The sequence below is a fragment of the Thermobia domestica genome, chromosome 2, assembly GCF_964235325.1.
Source record: "Thermobia domestica chromosome 2, izTheDome1.hap1.1, whole genome shotgun sequence".
Taxonomy (NCBI): domain Eukaryota; kingdom Metazoa; phylum Arthropoda; class Insecta; order Zygentoma; family Lepismatidae; genus Thermobia; species Thermobia domestica.
In genome coordinates this window covers 89,589,679-89,610,464 of record NC_137455.1, presented here as the reverse complement: position 1 = coordinate 89,610,464, position 20,786 = coordinate 89,589,679, and the positions used below count along the sequence as shown (strand labels likewise).

Below are 20,786 nucleotides of genomic sequence, written 5' to 3'. Positions count from 1 at the left end.
TGTTGTGGTATAACTGTTTATTGTTTTTGCTCTTTATTATTTGTTTTAACAAGAAGTTAATCCTATCCCCACTTTTCCACTTACTGTTTTCTTCTTCATCATCATCATATTCGTCCTCCGTAGTAGTTCTACTGTACATTGCTCATTACTAATTCTCCTCTATTTATCTTTTTTCTCTTTTGCTTCTCTTCCACTTTTTCTGTTCGTCTTTGTTGCGTTTCTTGCTTTTTTGTTTCTCTTACCCTGCAGCAGAGGAGGGGAGACTCCTCTGTCAGTTGGACAAGCACCCTTTTTCTTCCGCCTATTTTTTTTTTTTTTTATTCTGTGCTTCGCTCGTTCTTTCCTTCTTTTCTACTTTTTTTTTTTTTTTTGCTTCTATCAAGGCTTTCGTTTCGTAACGCCTTTTCCTCATCCCTTCAACTTAGCTTTTTTTTTTTTTTTTGAAACCTTTCTTTCTTCTTTGCGTATCCACCCTACTACAAGAACCCAACCGGCTTTTCTGGCTTGGCCACCCTCTGATCACCTCATTCCGCATCCCTAGGGGGGACGGACAGGCACCCGCTCCCTTATACCTTTTCTCTCTTTTTTCTAACAAGAAAGAGAGAGAGAGAGAGAGGAGCCCTAGAAACCCACGTAAATCAATATCTTTTCCTCCACCTACCTATCTCTCCCCAAACCCTACAGTTCCCATCCACCCTGACCTGCAGCTCATAACCTTCCTGCGTCACGTGAACTACCCTCTTACCCCCCACCCCTTCATCAGTACCACTACCACCACCATCAACTTTCTGTAGTACTTCATTCCAAGCCAAGAGCCAGAAGGATCGCGCTTTGGTGTGGGTGTGGATGGGTTTTGGAAGGGGTTTGGAGGAAATAGGGAGCTTCTAAAGATAGAGAAGGGAAAAATAACCCCTTTCCATTTCTCTCCTTACCCCTACAACTTCATACAAACTCTCCTTCTCTTCCTCCTGTGAGTAGTGAGAGGTCTTTTTCCTCGAGCCACCTCATTCCATATCTACCACCCCAAAAAACTCCTACTTCTTCACTTCACTCACTCACAGGAACGGAACAGAAACAGGGCTTGCTTGACGCACATCACGGCAAAAGGGTGTATGTGCGCCCTTCTTTACTGTGTGAGTCTCAAAAAATCGATCTTATTTTTCCATCCCCCTTCTTTATGGAGAACCATGCACACCTAAGAAACTGCACTGGCTTTGTTGTTTGTTTACTGGTAACGTTCTTATCTTGATATTGTCTTCAGGAATATTATTCTGCCAGAAACAACCGGGACAAGAACAAAAATCGGCTAAGAGTCTCAATAAACTAAATATGTTAGCTTTTGTCATTACAAGAATTGAAACATATTTAGAGATTGTAAGAGGTAAAGAAATCGAGATCTTCTTTACCATTTATATTGATCATTTCACATTATTTTTAAAAGTACAGTCATCTGATTCCGGAGTTTGCGAGAGTCCATGAATTTTGGTTCTTAATATTTCGTTCACGCGGTTTGTTGCCTCCTCAGAAGTTAAAAGGTAAGAAAAAGCGTACAAGTTAAATTGAATGAAAAAAAGGAGAAAGAAAATAAAGGGACCTAAAAATCGAAGTTACACATTTTTTTTTTTTTTTTTTTTTTTTAACATGAAAGTACTTCGTAATCTATAATAACCTCTTGAACCTAGAGTTAATCTGCTAGCGTATTTCCATGAGGTCCCGGCCGATGGATAGAGTGTTTTTGTTCCCAATGAATTGAAGCTGCACAGAGATCTGAATATAAAAAGATGTCAATCCATTTTCTAGTTGTTAAGATTCGCATGATGTAATGTGTGTAATCCTGTACTAAAGAATTCATACAATTATTTCAATACCTACGTAAAATAAAGTAAACCTACGACTATTATACATATCTCTTTAGTTAATGTGTTCGATAAATATATTTAATGTAGTGACGTACTTCACAGAGCACGATAAAGCCCCAATTCCAGATAGATGTACATTAACTTCTGGAAAGAAAGGAAAATTTATGTACTGTATTCAGCAATTGAAAGTAACAAAGCAGCAAGAAATATATTCTCTCAGAACTGAAAAGAATATATTTATACTACTGTTCTGCAGTAGTACTTCCTAAACAATTAATATAGATAAATTTGACATAAAATTATATTCTTATGTTTTGTAGACCCGGGTCTCTTCCTTTTACCTATACACACATTCAATTGCTATTAGTATTTAATGTATTATATTAATTAATAAAATAGTGCATATAGATTCTCATCATCTGTGTAAACCAAGAAAATTTTTACAGTCATTTGGAACTCATTCGTGGGTGATGGCATCGAAAGAACTTTTAAACCAAAGGAAGATTGCACTATATACAGAAACAAGCCTGTATATAGTATGTTTGTAAGTAAATGTAGACATTTTCCTTTTCAGATATGATTCTCGTATTTATTTAACTTGTTACAAATGCAAATTATATGTATTAGAACTTGTCGTCCACGTATCGTTTATTTTCTTTTAAAACTTTAATTCGGTTGTGTAAAGTTTTCACATCTTTAACACATTTTCAGCGAACTTAAAAGTTCGTTACTGAATTCTCTACGTCTCTGTGTGTCTTTGTGATTTGCAACTTTTTCAATTTTGAGCCCTCCACTCGACAGACCATCAAAAACTATCTGAAAGAAATCATGGAATTTTCCGCGTCACTCTTACCGTTGCCGAGATATTGGTCAAAAAGTTCCGATTTCGGGAGATTTAGGGAGCCATATCTCGTGAACCGCAAGTCATAGGAAGATGATATTGGTGTTGATCAAATACCTAAGAGAATGGTGAACGTTTTGGTACCAAATAGTAACCGGTGGCCACTGTCCAACTGGCCACCGTCCCAAGATATTGGCCAAAAAAATGTATGGATTTCCAGTGATTTAAGTAACCATATCTTGGGAACCGTAAGTCGTAGAGAGATGATACAGTATTTTGTGAATTTTTCAATTTTGAGGCCTCCGTTTTGAGCATGTGTCTTCGTAAAATAACATTGTCGTAGAACGTTTTAACAGAACTCTTAAACAAAACATGTGGAAAAAATTTGGTACTCAAGGATATTATAAATGGATAGATATATTACAAGAATTATTTAATGAGTTGTATAAAGTACACAGAACAACTGGTATAAAGGTTGTAGAAGTTAATAATAATAATAATAATAATAATAATAATAATAATAATAATAATAATAATAATAATAATAATAATAATAATAATAATAATAATAATAATAATAAACAATTCTTTTAAGTTCGTTCTGGCAATGCTCTTGGAGCATTCTCATCTGGTTTAAAACTGATTTGAACTAGTATTAACTAGATTGATGCTGAACAGCGGAATCTTTCATTTTAGGACAATATGTCTGTGACTTGTACCACCTTTGAATAGTTCAATAATACGTTGTCATTGGAAATTGCTGAATTCTTTAGCATTAGATGCTCGAAAACATACCTTTCGGCCTTCTAAAACATGTCATTGTACTCAAACTTAGGAAGAAATGCAAATTTGCGTAACTATTATGATCGAACATAGGAATTTTCCTGTATCCTGATCGTACTAGAAGCGTACAGATCACAATAATAGGAATTTTGAAATATGTTGTGCTATGCGTGGAAAACAATGTTTTCGGTTTCAGTTTCAAATGTAACAGTTTACTTTACTTGAGCTTAAGTCAGTCAATAAAAAAAAATAATTTAAAAAAATGTCAAGCACAATTGCCTCACAACGCGGGTGAAATCCACTGCAGTCGCTTCCAGCTCATTAATTTTTTTTCATGATTTTTTCTGCTTTTTATTGTCTTACTCGATGGAGACTGTAGTTCCTCAGAAAATCACTCTTACCTACATTGCATGAAATCTGTCAACTACTGAATGACAGTAAGAACTTGTATATTAATTATTATTATTATTTTAAATGATTTCGAATATTAAAAGTCAATTCTAAATATATAGGACGAAAATTTAAAGAGAATTAAAAAATATATATACGTGTTGTATTGACATGTATGTTGTATTGCATACTGAGAGATTTAATAAACCGCTAACTGAATCTTGAGCCTCGCGCGCAAGGTGAGCGTACATAACCAATCTGGTACTTGAAGCTCTTCCGAGTAAGTTTTAAGTTTTTAATTTGTACAATCAGCCACTTACTTCAAAGTTTCATGAATTTTTTAAAAAAAATATTTAGTTATTTATTTATTGAAGTTTTGCTGAAAATAGTGTTTAAAACACTTTGATATATTTGTTACTACATGTTTTTCAGCATGATTTCTAAATATCAGTATTTTGTTAATGCTATATGCGAATGATTCTACACAACTCAATAGGATAACAAATTTTGAAGCAGTGTATACAGAAGCTGAAGATGCATTAATGAAGTCATCAACACGGTTTAAAATGAATAGTTTTGTATTAAATCAAAACAAAAAAAAAAGTAGCATTTAGTCTTAATCATTACAACGATAAGGAAAAATATAATAGTTCTACTGAAGTTAAATTTCTTGGTATATATATACAAATAGACAACTGACCTGGGAACAACATATCAAATATGTATGTACAAAACTTTCCCGAGTACTCTGCCTTTTAAGAAACGTAAATAATACAGTTCCTCACGATTATATGGGAAATTCATAATTTGCATTTTTTCTCAGTATAATGTTGATGTGGAATTTTGCTTTGGGGTATTAGTAGAGTACATGATTCAGTTTTGCAGAAGAAAGATGTCAGGATTAGTGACCGAAAACCTGATAAGAACATTGTAAGCCGCTATTTAAAAGACTTAAAATAATGACGGTAGTGAATTTATAAATTTATCAAACGCTACTTTACACCAAGCAAAACCTCACAAATAGGACACTTAGAGAAGAGGTACATACATATAATACTAGACGGTGTAAGAAAATTGATGTATTCTTTAGTAGATTATCCAAAGTCAAAAATAGTTCTTTAATTGTAGAACCAAAGCTGTTTGATAAGCTAACAGCAACTATACAGCAGCTGTCGATGAAGGCTTATAAAAAGAAACTGTATGACTGGTTAATGGCGAATACATTTTATACGATACAAGAGTTTGTTGGATACAAGGAAACTATGTTGTAATCTACGGTATGTTATCTTATTAAAATTATTATTATGATGTTACTATATTTTTATCATTACATTAACCATTACTTGTATATTATGACTGCTGTATTACCTGAACTCTCTCTCTCTCTCTCTCTCTCTCTCTCTCTCTCTCTCTCTCTCTATATATATATATATATATATATATATATATATATATATATATATATATATATATATATATATAAATTGGAAGTTGTCTATTACTACTATTCTTTCACATCATATATGTACGTAGAACATGCAGAAGGAAGTGTAAATGGTTTGTTCATCGGAATTATTGAATTGAGTGATATAAGATGAACTTGCCTGGTATAAATTTATACAGTCATATATTTTTTTCCTTACACAATAGCAATACTAACAAAATATACTGGTTTTACGTTCTTCTCTTCTCCTTGGTTCGACAGAACTCTTTCAAATTCAATGAACATGTTTCTTAGCTATGAATAAGTTGTCAAACATTGTAGTATGTTAATTCGAAGACTTGATTGATTGATGTTTATGTAATGTGTTTCTTCTTCTTCTTCTCCAGGATGGCCATGGCAGAGAAAAGCATTTGTATAAGAAGGTAGCGGTCGTGGAGAACTTCTTCGATATTATATATAGCGTCCATGTTGAAATGGAGGGACGCGCTGGAAAGCACGCTGGTCAGAAGCGGACATACAGAGCGGTAAGGATTGTCATTCACCTTGCATTTTTTCGATAATGAAAGTAGTATTGTGTTATTCGATATCATGTCGTGTCCTTTAGCAGCAACAGTTTTTCCTGTTCGTTTTCAGGGTACGAAATAAGAAGGGTGAGGGACGTATTTGTATTTGTTGTCGTAATTGAAATTTAAAAGGAAGGGTAAATTTAAGCTTTTCCCGTCACATCATTTGTTCATGACAAATTTTCACAACATGTGAGGAATCCAAGAAGGGAACATGGGAAAATTCACCCTTAGTGTTGTAAATAGAAAAAAAACGGTTCGTATTTTTTCAGAAATGTACGTTTTTTTTTAGAAAAAAAACATTGCCTCTCGTTTTTTTTCTAAATTTCGTTTTTTTTCAAATAGTAATTTGTAATGCATCTTACGTCTATTTAAGTATGAAATATTTTTATGTAGGCTAGGTGTAATCACCGTAAAATGCAACATAAATTAAACGCTAGATACTGATACGCTACAAATATTTTACAATTTACATGAATACCATACCTATTAACAATTCGGGTTTCAGCAGTTTTCATCAATATCAACTAAGAAATAAAAGTAGAAATGAATTTTTTTTCGTGAAAGCAGGCCTTTAATAAGTACGAAAATAATGTCACGAACAGTATAAAATTCCAATAACTTGTCTAAAGGTAAAAACTAATACTAATTTGCCTAATAGTATTTTTCTAAATGTCATATATAAATAATTTGTCGACTAGATATATATGATATGCAGAGCCGACTCTACCATATATGCAGTGGCGTATTTACGATTTTGTTTCGGGAGGGGCTTTGCTAACTTTCGGGTGGGTGGGGGCTTTGCCTGAAAATGTGAAAATTCTGCAAGATATTTCATATACTTTACTATAGTAAGTACGATTTCGGGGAGGGGGCTTAAGCCCGGAAGCCCTCCTAAATACGCCACTGTATATATGCAACACGTGCATTTGCGTGGAACGGCAAGCTTGGATGGTCCGGCAAAATCTGTCATAAGTATATTACTTAAATTCAATATTTCTTGTTGGAAACTGACTTCATGATGATGGTAGTTACATTTACTAAGCTGACCTTCTATTTGAATACTACATACATAAATTATGTTTAGGTTGTATTAGTTTAAGGCCACATGGACAATGCTAAAGCAAATGGTCGAATAAGTCCGAGCACAAATTGCTTGGTTGTTGTCAAATGCAAGAATTCAATTCTCGAATAGTAGTGAATATCTGTTCCATTTAGTAAGTTATCACAGTTTTGATATGAAAGTAGTCTTGTTTTTGTTAGAAGCAAGTTCCTTATCATTGAAGATAGAAATAAGTTTTTTTTTTAATGTTAGAAGAAAAATCAAGAAATAAAGATAAAAGAGCTAGTTGCACTGGAATTGCAAACTGATACATTGAGATTGAAGCTAGATAGTGAATTCTATAAAAAGGATTACCATCTTTCCTCAGCAGGTGTGTTTGCTTTATCTTTCATTATCATAATAGATTAACATTTCAAGAAAAAAAAACAGACAACGGAATTGCATTTTTAGTAAGTATTTAAGCCTTTCTGAGTGCGCCTGTACTTACCCTCACCTTTGTTGTTCATGCTGGAGTAGCATACTTAAAATCTGACTTCTAAGATTTGTTCTTTCTGGAGAAATGGGGAGGCGGCAAATTATGCCATTGCACGAGGCGACAAATTGACTAGGACCTGAATATAGGATGACTCAATTTGAAGTAATGCAGGGTATTTCAAAATTAATATTAGGGTTTTGAAACTTTGTAGTATCTATTACAATTAACTTACAATTATAAATATTATATCAGATGAAAGAGCAACTCAAACAGTTTTGTACGCACGCATGTACATGCATTGTTTCTTCTGTCTCCCGTTAGAAAGAGCAAGTAGCAAAGATGGAGACTAGAGAGCAGAAAGCTTTTTGTGTTTTAGTAAAGACTGAACCTGTACAGTGCAACCGTCTGTGTGAAGAATATTAAGGAGACGCTTGCAACTACGTCTTTATTGTTTGCAGTTGCTACAGGACTAAAACCTACAGACTACGATTTACGTGCCAATTTCGCAAGTGAAATATTCCTGCATAACAATGAAGATTTTCTGGATCGTGTCGTCTACAGTGATAAATCGACTTTTCACCTAAGAGCTAATGTGAACACTCATAATGTTTGCATCTGGCCGTCAGCAAATCCTCAGGAGATGGTACAATTGAAACGAAACTCCCCTAAATTGAATGTGTTTTGTGCCATATGGCGGAAAGTTTACGAGCCTTTCTCGCCTATCGGCTAGATGTGTGCCGTGTGATGAATGAATCCCACATTGAACACTTGTAGCAAAGACTGTTTGAGGTGCTCTTTTACTTCATGCATTGCTTATAATTGTACGTAAAATGTAATAAGTACTACGAAGACTTAAAACCCCAAAATTTATTTTGAAACACCCTACATTTCTCACCAACAATGTTGGAACTAAGATGTAAAAAGGAGAGAAAATTTTCCTTATAAAGTTATTGTTTACAACGATATTATTATTAGTCGAGACTATAACAACTACAACAACAACACGAGTTAGTAGTCAAAAAAATGTAATCAAATGTGTACTCGGTGGCCCAGGTGGCCAAAGTGGCACACACAGGTGTGTCACTTGTTTAGGACACTAATTAAGATATCGGGATATTATTCTTGCAAAATGTGGTTGGACTATAGTTTATCATATTAATTTCTTTTTCTTCTGGTGTCGAATTTTCTTCTCAAATTTCACCCTAGTAAAAAATTCGAGAATTTTCTAATTTCGAATTTCCTTTACTTTTTTCCCCTGTAGCTTCCTTCGTTGTAGAAAGACATCCTTAAGACTTGCCAGATAGATACCTCGGATGGATACCTAACTGTTGGCATCAATTGAACGGGCCTGCGCGTAGTGTTGCCAATTAGGGAAATTAAAATTCTCCTATATTTGGGCAAAAAATTAGAAATTTTTGTTTATAAATCCGTAGCTATACGTCCGAGTGCAAGTCAACTTACGCCAATCGAACATTTGTCCTTACTTAACAAACGAAAGTACAGATCATTACAATGGGGTAATTAGGGGACGCACGTAAAATTCGTATTTATGTTCTAGCCCTTGATTTTTCTAGTTTTTCCTTATTTTTCTGTTTACCGTAATATATTTTTGGTAATTAGAAGCTTTGTTCCTTAAATATCGCCACAATACTTGTAAGATATATTAGTGGTGTACCAATGTTTAATTTAAGATAGTTTGCGTCTGTCTGGTTGCAGTGTTGCCAGCTACAGAATATTTTAATTCCAGATTTTAGGGGGAAATTTTGGAAAAATTATATGTTTTGTCTCTATTGTTTCCCTCTTGTTGGCTATATCGGAACAAACGTACCAGTATCTGGAAGTCTCGCCTTTGCTCTACACAACGCACTGTAGAAAGTTTCAATAGGATAATTAGGGGAAGTACAGTTGAGGTTTACAGTGGACCTTGTTTTCTAATTGGAAAGATAACTGTAATTTTTTTAAAAGGTAGCATGAGATATTTTTTATTGACATGCTTACTTTATTAGATATCGTCACAAAACTTGTAGGGTATATTAGAGGGATACCAAAGCTTATTTTAAGATAGTTTGTGTATGTCTGATAGTAGTGTTGCTAGCTACAAAAAATTTTAATTCCAGATTTTAGGGGCAAATTTTGGGAAAAATTCTTTTTTTTATTTCTATTATTTCCTTCTTGTTGGCTACATTCGAACAAATGTACCAGTGTTTAACAGCCTCATCCTTAGCCTACACAGTGCACCATAAAAAGTTTCACTAGAATAATTAGGGGAAGTACAGTTGAGGTTTATAATAAACCATGTTCTGGAAATGGTAAGAAAATGGTGAATTTCTGAGGTAGAATGAGATTTTTTTAAATTTCATGCTTACTTTGTTATATATCGCCATGATACTTGTAGGATATATTCTTCGAGTACTACGGTTTATTTTTAAATAGCTTTCGTCTGTCTGATGGCAGCGTTTCCAGCCAAAACAATTAATTCCCGCTATTAGGTGAAAAATTCGGAAAATTTCCCTTTTCCCTTCTATTATTGCCCTCTTACTGGCTACATTGAGACGAACGTACCACTACCTGAAAGCTTCCTCTTTGCCCTACAGAACGCACCATAAAAAGTTTCAATAGGATAATTAGAGAAGCTGTATCCGGCATATTTGATTTTTGCCTCTGAGGCGTAAAAAGTGTCAAAATTTCATGTGTATGACAGAATTTTTTTCTTTCCCTCTTTGAATGGAAGTCAGCGACTTCAGGATTTCACTGTACCTTGTCAACACACCAAAGATTTGTTTAGGTGACTTGAACCCATATAACAGCAGTGGTGCTAGATACAAAAAATTTATGAAATTCGGTTAGGGAATTTTTTAAAAATTTTCACCCCTACATTTCCCTCAATAATTTCCCACTCGTTGGTAACACTGCAATGCAACTTACACCAAAAAATAGCCACATCCGTTTTCTTTAAAAAAAAGGCCTTAACCATATCAATCGAATGAATAGTTTTTGAGCAATAAGTCACTAACTGGAAATGTAGAAAAACGCCAAAAATGACCTGGGACCGAAAGGAATAATCACACAATTTTGCTCGTATAGGTTCAAAGAAACAAACGATTTGTAAGTTACGAGGGCTTCGACTCAAGTTCTGTTGATTGTTTCAATAATCTGCAACATAAATCAATAAATAATAGTTGCCAGAAAAAAAACAGACTTTTGAAAAAAAACATGAAAAAGAACGATGTTTTTTATTAAAAAAAAACTTCACAGAAAAAAAACCGTTTTTTTACAACACTATTCACCCTTATCTCATCTCAATTACGATGTTGTATATTTATGTAAGTAACATACATTTGTGTGTTCTCGCACAACTGTTCGGCTTGCTCTCCCCTGGTTTTGGTACCCGTGATGCCAGATTCGATTCGCGGTTAGGGTACAGATTTTGTAGTGTTCATGTAGCATCTAGAAGCAATTGAGGAGCTATATGAAGCTAATAGTGAATTCCGGTCAAGAAAACTAGAAAACGGCTATGGCAATGTACTGACTATATAACCTCAAACTGAAAGTTTATTAGTCTTTTGGATTCGTATTAGTAAGTTTAATTTAATTTTAACTGTTATTTATGGGCATTTTGAGTAGAACCAACACATAAGCATATTAACGACGTACGAGCTTTAGATCATCAATTAATCGTCCATAGACCACACAAGGCTAGAAAATAGCCACTTTGAGAAAACTAGACAACTTTAAGTATTTTGAAGTCTAGTATACGTCACTACTTTCGTATTCTTCTGCTCTAATTCCTTGATGCTATCTTCATTCTTTATAGTAAACAAATTACTATATCTACGGTATGTAGTTAAATTAGATATTTACCTTTTTCGTTTTCATGATTATATCTACTACTTATTGTGCGCTTTAGTATTACCACGTCTCGAATTTATGCTGTCTTATTTTACAGGACGAATGAATCAGATAGGAATAGGTGTTGCTTCTTTTAAATTAAATAGCTTTCTCGGTATTTAATTTCAAGCAACCAAGAATCCTCATTGTTTCACGTCTATCATCGGAAATTGTTCGATGACTTTCAGCACGCAAAGTGAATGGTTTAGTACTATAATAGTTGTATAAGATATTACATTTTTCATAAATAATTAACAGTGATTTTTTTAAACATGCTATAGTTAGGTAATTAGAGATAAAGCGCTCCTATAGTGACAGCAATGATCTTACTAGTACCCTTATTATTTCTATTTTTTGTAAGGCATTAACTGGAAATCTTTTGGTTTGTCACAGCTAACATATTGTTGAGCGATATTAAAGAAATGTTGTCGACAGCTACATAAATGTAATAAGTTAAAAATATACTCGTTTTCGATATGTATTCAACTAGATAATGTTTTTAACAATTGATATTAAACGATGGCATACTGTATGGTTAATTTGCTAATGTTGAAAATTTTCTCCGTATACAGGGATTAATTTCTGCACAAAAAATCTTTTCATGCTCTGAGTTTGCGAGTTATCGTATTTCCAAAGAGCTGCATGACTCTCGTGGGCTCCCGTAAAAAGATTTGATTGTGTGTATAAACTATTGCTTGTAATGTCGGAGAATGTCATAGGACAAGGATAATGTGAGGGGGAATTAATGTGATATTTTAAAATTTCCTTAGTGGAAAATTCTTTGGTACTTACTACACTCCCCCACATACTGATAGGGTGTGAAGTTATTAAGGTGCAGGGTTGTATTGCTATTATTAAATTCTGCCAGACATTATTTTCAACATCTCTATCCAAATCAGATTTGCACTTCTTCACAGATACCAATTTCTCGTGCAACAAACTTTCAAAACATATGTAATACAGGTGTGAAATCCCTGTCAATTAATGAAATACTAGTATTTAGTTGATTTTCATGTGTTTTATCATGTTTTCTATTGTATGGGAAACCATTGTATTCTTGTTAGTAGTGAAACACTTTTAGTTTATTTTACATAAGTATATGATATCGGGGCAGCCTTACGTAAACGTCACATCAGATAGATTTATTCTATGTTACAAAGAACGTCGAAATAGGACTTGGGAACAGGGCACATTGTACCCAATTTAAATTTGATGTAATAAGAGATGATGTAATGAGATACACATTTCATTACCTGCTACAATCTCTTAAATCTTCTGTGTGGTCCTCCAAATTAACCCCTTCACATATGACTTTTTTCGGAATTCTTTTGCAATGCTGTAAACAACTATGCCTATTCTGGCGCTTACTTAAACTAACAGATATTCACAAAGCACAGGAAACCTGTAAGCTTCTCTGTTCTATTGACAGTATGCGGGATACAGCTGCTCAAACATCGAAACGCGTGACACGCGTTAAAACACGGAAGTGAAAAGTGAAAAGCAACGCGTCCAGCGCGTCAAAATATGGCAAGGGGTTAATAGCATTCCTGAACCTCTGCGTAGAAGCATCTTGTTTCTGTGTAAAACATGATCATTCGCACACAAATGCATTCGACTAACAGCTTTTAGTTTGGGATTATACAGAATTTGTCCGGGAAATAACGAGCCCCACTTGACTGTGAAGCCACTTTACAGCGCCGAGCGGTGCTGCCGGTGAAAAGGAGTGGGACGGACCTTAAGCTTTCCAGCGGTATTGGAGTTAGTTGCCTTCGTGCTCTCGGTAAGTCAGGAAGTGCTGTGGCGTAAACCACTGTGCAGTGACCTTGTGGTATTTACGATGGAGAAAACGTTAGAGCAACGTTACGCGTTGAAATTTTGTGTGAAGCTGAACAAGACGCGAAAGGAATCTTACGACATACTGGCGGAAGCCTTTAGGAATGACTGCATGTCCTATTCACAGGCAAAGAAGTGGCACAAAGCTTCCGAGAAGATCGGGAAAACGTCAACACCGAGACCTGTTGCGGACACCTCTCAACATCGCGAACGGAGGAAAATGTCACCCGTGTGCGCGAATTGCTCAACACAGATTGACAAGTGAGTGCTTCAGAGACTGAATGCCAGTCCGAAAGGAGGTTCAAGGGTCATGGAAACTGCATCATGACAATGCGCCCTCTCACAACGCCTTTGTTGTGAGTCCTATCTGACCCGGATCGGCGTAGCAACGGTTCTTCATCCACCCTACAGTCCTTACCTAGCCCCGGCGGACTTCTTTTTGCTTCCTCAATGGAAACGGGTGCTTAAAGGACATCATCTGGGCACTGTGGAGAACATCCAAGCAATTACGACGGCTCTTTTAAAGGACATCTCGGCCGAGAACTTTTAAAAGCCATATACAGCATGGGCATCGCGCTGGCAAAAGTGTATTGATGCAGAAGGTATGTATTTTTGAGTTGTTGTATGTGTTCGATTAATAAATTGTGAGAGAAAAGTGAGGCTCGTTCCTTTCCGGACAAACCCTGTATATGCATTAATAAATTAATATCTTGTTCACCCTCTGTATACTACATACAAGAAGGAAGACAGATTTCTTTTAAACTCTATCGTGATTAAATAGTATCAAGTTGTCTCGTGCTCATCTTTGATGCGAGAAACACAATTTCGAAACCCTATGGTAAAATATGCTGCTTGAGTCTCATTTCAAGTCCACATCAAAAATTCAATTTTGAGGCGTCTTTAGATCATATTGGAATTTGTCAAATTGTATTCATAATTACATGTCACCAGCACAGAACTAGCAGCAGTATGAACAGAATTTTTTAGAAGATACCTTTGGAGTAGTTTTTAAAATTTATTTAGAACGTTTTTTCTCATCTTTTACTACAACAGATAACATGTTATATAACTTGTTTCCCGTAATAACGCTATCCATGGCTTTGGGTTGGATATTGTAATAAAAGAAATACTGACCAAAGCTTCAACAAACACTGTATTTTAAATTATACAATGTCTGTTGAAGCTTTCCTTGTTGATACATGTGTGCTGTTGATTGTTTCCCGTGTATGCTTTCATGTTGAATAATATAAAAATAATTCCTCCTACGTGTATGATAATCATGTACTATATCTTTTTTAATATGAACTCTTCAAAGTGCAGCCTTGTGTATTTTAGAAATTACTTTTTTTTTCCTTCTGACTTTTCAACGATTTCTTTTTGCCCATTGAGAGTGTGCTTATATCTAACCTTTTGAGAAATCCTGACCTGCCGTTGTGAGGATGACTTCTGCTATGGTATGGAATATTTTTCATTTCATTTTGATGTCTTATTGTATGTACTCAAATTTTTCGTTCAGGTATCGTATCATCATTGCTCTCTTTGTCTGTGTTTTGATAAGTCCATACTCTGCAATAGCTGTATATTTTGCAGCATTAAATATTAATCACACATACAGATAGTTAAATCCATTATAAAATTCTCTCGCGCGAGCTCTACATTTTTATAAAAAATATCCTACATGTATAAAATTTCTTTCAACGAGTACATTTAAATGTACTTCCGTAGACTGTTCATTTTCCATTATTTGCTTAAATATTTTATCCCTATGGAATATCTGAATATGGTGCATATTAAATATACAACAATTTGTATATACATATATGTGTCTGTGACAATTAACAGTAAAAAGAACTTTCGGGGAGGAAGCGAATTCCGGTTAGCTGTCTCTGTCGATTTGTCAAATCAGCTGAGGCCATGGCATCATCGTTCGAGAGCTACTACCTGTTGAATGTGGGAAGAATGTAGGTTTCGATTTTCATGTACTTGAGCCGAGCGGAAGTTTAATACGGATATGCCACTTGATAACAGAGAGAGAGGCAAAGCAAGCACATCGCAATCCTTCCACCTCCCCCGGCGGCAAAACAATTCTTCCGTCGCAGGAAATTGCTCTGTTTCGTTCTAATGAGAAAGTCCATTCTCACGACTATGCTTCTCTTCACTAGGGTTTAAACATTCTCTATTTTCATAGTTGATAAGCTATGTAAAACAAAAACAAATTATTTTTCTGAGAACGTCTCCTAACTGTACAATTCACTTGTGTATTTCGTAATTATTCATTTTATGAATTTATAAAATTGTATATATTGACAAACTTTTCTTAATCCTTTCAGTGCATAACTTCTTAATATGTGAGATTTTCCCTCTCAACACTTTTATGCAAGTCACAGTGTTACCGTAAGATGGGGTTAGTTTGCCCTTTGGGGGTAATTTTGCATAAAATATGAAAAGTGTTGCACAGTCCTCTGTCGGTATAACCATGAACTGTAAAGGAAAATTTCAACTGCCACCGTAAGATAGAACAGCTAACTGTATTTTGGCTATATATAATGTTGGCTGTTAACATCAATTCTAATTACCCGGAGAGTTTGTTGTTGTAGAGGTATGGAAAGCAGTCACTGTAAAGACCTACAAAATTAGAAAGATATCACGTACAAGAATTTCCGTCAAAACAGTCAGTTTCGTAGAACTACTGTGTATATGGAACTTTAAAGCAATAATTGAAATTGAAGTATGAATCGTTTCAAAATCATAAAAAGATAAAACTGGGAAAATGCGGCTTCAACCTCTACTTGGGGTTACTTTGCACAAGTCCAAAGTAACCCCTTAGAGAGGAAATTAATACTGCTGGTACCCCCTGCCTTCTAATTTTAGGTAAATTTCCTATCTAGATAGATGCCGGAATGGATTTCTTGTTGGAAAATAAATTACGAACAATGGCGGATCCAGGTAAATAGTTTGAGAGCGGCTTCACTCAGAAAGGTTTTTTTTATTTTTTTTTAGAAATCACTAGTTTTTTTGGGGGGGTTTGAAGCTTATAGGCATACGAATGATTAACATTAGATTTTTTTAAAAAAAGAAACCGTGTAATTTGGGTAGACTTCAGCCTGAAAGCCCCAATCCCCATAAATATTCCACTGATCACGTTCGGGGTGATATTCTTGGACATAAAGAGCAACTATGAGAAATTAGTTCACGGAGATGTTTTTTTTTTTTTTTTTTCTTTCTGTTCCATTTTGCATTTTTGTGGAACACACTCTAAACTATCAGAATGTGGTTCCTGTGCCGATACCAGAAAATACTTAATTTTCTTTATAAATATCGATAATTCATACTAAGTACTGATACAGGTATCATAATTCTAATATCAATATTTGTAGACTGCAGTTTTATGTAGGAAGTGAAATGTAAATACTGAAGGAAAAACATTGCACAGAAACATTATGTTCGTATGATGAGCATACTTTTTTTGTATGTTGTGCAAAGTATAATCACCTATGGGGTAACTTTGCACCAAAGTTTATATTTCAATAACCATGGGCATACTGAATGCTTACTAATGAACTTGCATGAATGTTTTCCTTATATAGCGAGCTATTATATGTTTAAAATACAATGTTCTAAATCATTACGTTTGTAAGTTACATGCGATTTTCTTTAAAATTCTTTAAATCTGGTGCAAAGTAATCCCGTCTTACGGTGCCATATTGTTTGTTTTTCTCATAATGATAGAATTCTAGTAGCCATTTCGTGAAACATTGTACAAATATATAAACTTGCAAAGAAGCTAAAAATATTCAAATAGGAAAAGAAAAATCTTAACTCAAGTACAGTACCCGTTAAAACCTATTTTAACATTTCATTTCGGGCTACAGTTGTCCCTTTTGTCAGGGGTGACTTACAAAGCCTCGCTAATAAGCGAATTTGATATTGAAGATCTTTGTTATTATGATTAATCCAAAAATTAAACGTGAGAGATCTAATTTTTAATTTGATTCTAAGATTCCCCCCCCCCCATTCTTCTAATATTGTAAGGAAAATTACCGAAGTAGAACCGTATAAATGAAAACAAGCCTTAATGATTGTTTGAAGTATTTGTTTTTTAAAATCTATTTGAACTTTTAATATGATTCAACAGTATATGTTAGTAATCATTACAAAGAAGCTGTCAGTCACATAATGTTTGTATAGTCGAAACCAAATCATTACAAAGAAGCTGTCAGTCACATAATGTTTGTATAGTCGAAACCAAAGCAGAAGTTATTTCCCATCATTACGTTTACGTTCACCACTATTAAAACTTCCATGTAAATTGAATTCAATTTTCGGTAACGTATCAAAAAAAAAAAAAAAAGTTCTATTTCCTTCAAGTAAACTTCATTTCAATTGGTTAATTTATGAATTTCTTAGGTCGAAGTTATTGGCGAAAGAACATTTGGTGATAGGAAAGTACTTCTGCTTTCCAGTTTACAATTCAGGACAGTTTTCGATTGCTAAATCGGAAGGTATAATGCAACATTACTATGAATGGTAACCAAACTAGTGACTTTCTTTAGTAAACTTACGTAGAAAAAATTAGTTATTGAAAGCATGAAATACAAAGTTCTCTCGCGCGAGCTCTACATTTTTATATATATAAAAAATTCTTTCAAGAGTACATTTAAATGTACTTCCGTAGACTGTTCCCGAAGTATGAACTGGCGAAGTACCTTTCTCATATTCCGCGGCATTGTTTTTACATTCATTAGGCTTCTTGGACTGTCCGTGGTCTTCCTCCGATTTCAGTTTGGTCCGTTTCAGCACCAAGGCTATGTCTCACGTCGGATTCGAACCACGTGAGCTTGCATTGGGAATTGAGACCGAGTCCCCTACAGGAGTACAATAAATCAGTATCTCACAAAGGTACTTTATTATACGAGTACTTCCATCATGTATAAAAAAGCAGGTCTCTCTAGACTCTAAACAGCTTTAGAATCTTACTTTAAAAAAGTACTTGATAGAACAGTGCTTTTACTTTGTTGAAGAATATGTGCAAAATAATTCGTATGCGTAAAATTAACTATATATTAAGTGAATTAGTGAATCTATGAGTCCATATGTAATAATAGTTCATGTATACTAGTATATATATGTATAACTGACATATCCGATTTCATTGTATGACGATGAAAGGATGTAATAAATTATGATTATGATTTTTGATAATCGTTTTAAAGGCAGTACGCGTAACAATAAGCACAAAATACTACTTGATTCATACTAAGGAACGTGTAAAGATCATAAGCGTTGCGAAGTGTTCTCTGCCATATTTAACATCTATTCAATCATATGTATTCAGTTGTTTCAGAAGTAAACTCGTATTCTATACAAAATTCCGAAGAAAAATGTGACCACTTTCCTTATTTAAAAAATAAAAAAATAAATTTATACAGTTAGTATGTAGTTTTAACTCTTATTATGCTATTGATGAAGGTTTTAAAGAGGCAAATAATATATTGTGTGTTAGCTTGATGATTTATAGCAGAGCTAGTGTTGCCAGACATATGTAAAAAACAATTGTCCAAACTTGCCCTTTCTTATTTCATGCTTTAATTCAGTATGCACATTGTATAGCACAATTGTCAGCCTAACAAAATTTTCGATGTCATATTATATTTATTCATTAAGCGATTGCAAAAGTAATAAAAAAAAGTTTCTTCATCCACATTCTTTTTAAAAAATGAACGAAATTCCTAGAAAGTTCTGCCTTAGAACTTATTCCTTTTGAACACTGGTTTGTATACGCAATACTAGTTGCAATCAGAAGCGTTTTTCTTCTTCTTCTAAATCTTACTTAATCTCAAACCAACAATAGTCTTTCAACCACTACATCTCTACTTCTGTACTCTTCAATTTCAAACACTATGAGGATGAGAATAATAGCAACACAATTCAAATCAAATGATAGAACTTAGCGTTGAAGAAGTGAAAGCACTCACAGCCAGTGTATTTGCAAAAGAAGCTAGAGTATTGCACAGATATGCCAGCAGTAATAATATATTGACGAAGTGAATGTGCTCCAGAAGTAGCAGCAGTATACACTGCCATAGTGAATGTAGTCCAGAAGTAGCAACAGTATACACTGCCATAGTGAATGTAGTCCAGAAGTAGCAACAGTATACACTGCCATAGTGAATGTAGTCCAGAAGTAGCAGCAGTATACACTGCCATAGTGAATGTAGTCCAGAAGTAGCAGCAGTATACACTGCCATAGTGAATGTAGTCCTGAAGTAGCAGCAGTATACACTGCCATAGTGAATGTAGTCCAGAAGTAGTAGCAGTGTACACTGACGAAGTGAAAGTGTCCCTCATTCGTTTATCATTGCAATCAGTTAAGTTGTTCCTCAACGTACAAATTTTCAAGAACTCTAAGTACAATATTTTTTGTAGTCTATTAATAATGTCCACGTTCTATTCCGTACAATGCAATTCTTTACATCTGAGTCCTCTTTGAAACTCTTTATTCAGTGCTCATATATTACATTTCTCCACAACCATCTTCACCATTTCCCAAATTACTTTCTATTTACCGTGTACCTAGTAAATTTCATATGTTTGTTGACAATACTGCCAAGGTATCGAAAAATTAATCCCTCTTGTTCTTTTCTTGCTCAGGCTTCTATAATTGCCTCAATCTTAATCACCCCAGCTTTGCTTTCATCACTGTCATATTCATTTTCGTCTTAAATTATTTTCACAACATTTCTGTATCTTTTCTTTGACATCATGGTAATTTTCGATTCATAATCCGCAACAATATCCATATCATCTGAAAGAATTTTTCGGTGGCATCGCAAGAGACTGCAGTTGCAAGATGGATGGACGGTAGTTATACGAATTATTATTCAGCAATGAAAGTAGTTTCTCTCTTAAAGGCAGAGACGTCCTGTGCGCACTGGTGCTATTCAGCCGGTTCGCTAGGACCGGTTGTTAAAATATTTCGAGTTCTCAGAACCGTTTGTTATACCCACACATAAACACACACACACACACAAACACACACAAACATAGATATAACCTACCCAAGAGTAAAACAAGGAAGCCAAAAACAAATTATGTGGCTAAATCTGGCAGAACGCATTTTTGAAAACCCATAAACCATGCAGATAATTTGTTCACGATTGTTCTCATAAGATTTTCGTTTGTTCATGATTTATAAACAATTTATGCCAAAAACAAATACTCGGTGCCAACTTCACGTAGCAGAACCCATTTTCGGAAATCGATAATAAACCATGCAAATAAGATTTCCATATCTTTTGTATTTCTATTAGCATAGCAAGCGTATGTATTGTCAGCTGGAAGGGAGAGCTTGTAAAATACAAATTTTTCACAGCCAAAAACAATTAACCTATTTGAAGAACATTACTTTGCTCTTCACTAGAAGATTAATGGAGGATGGAGTGAACGGTAAATTTTATTTTAAGTGTCTGTTCTTAGAAATTCTTACAGCTACAGGGTTAAACATACGATCTCTCAGAACAAGCTATAGACGTTTATTCCTTTATCTCAAATGCTCTGATATCAAGGGTGAGAACTGGGATTATACTGTACGAGTGGAGTGGTAAGTGTTATTTATACAATTTTGACAAACATACAGACTATTATCAA

The 20,786-nt window shown here is 34.5% G+C and overlaps 1 protein-coding gene across 1 annotated transcript in view; it reads left to right on the top strand.

Annotated features, from left to right (window-relative positions):
• The window catches only part of LOC145674026 (nucleolar protein 4-like), a 298,109-nt gene that overhangs the window by 229,835 nt on the left and 47,488 nt on the right, over positions 1-20,786 (top strand). The window contains exon 2 of the mRNA XM_081743852.1: positions 5,704-5,841. Within this exon, the coding sequence (XP_081599978.1) occupies positions 5,704-5,841 (138 nt within the window). The remainder of the gene's footprint in view (positions 1-5,703; positions 5,842-20,786) is intronic.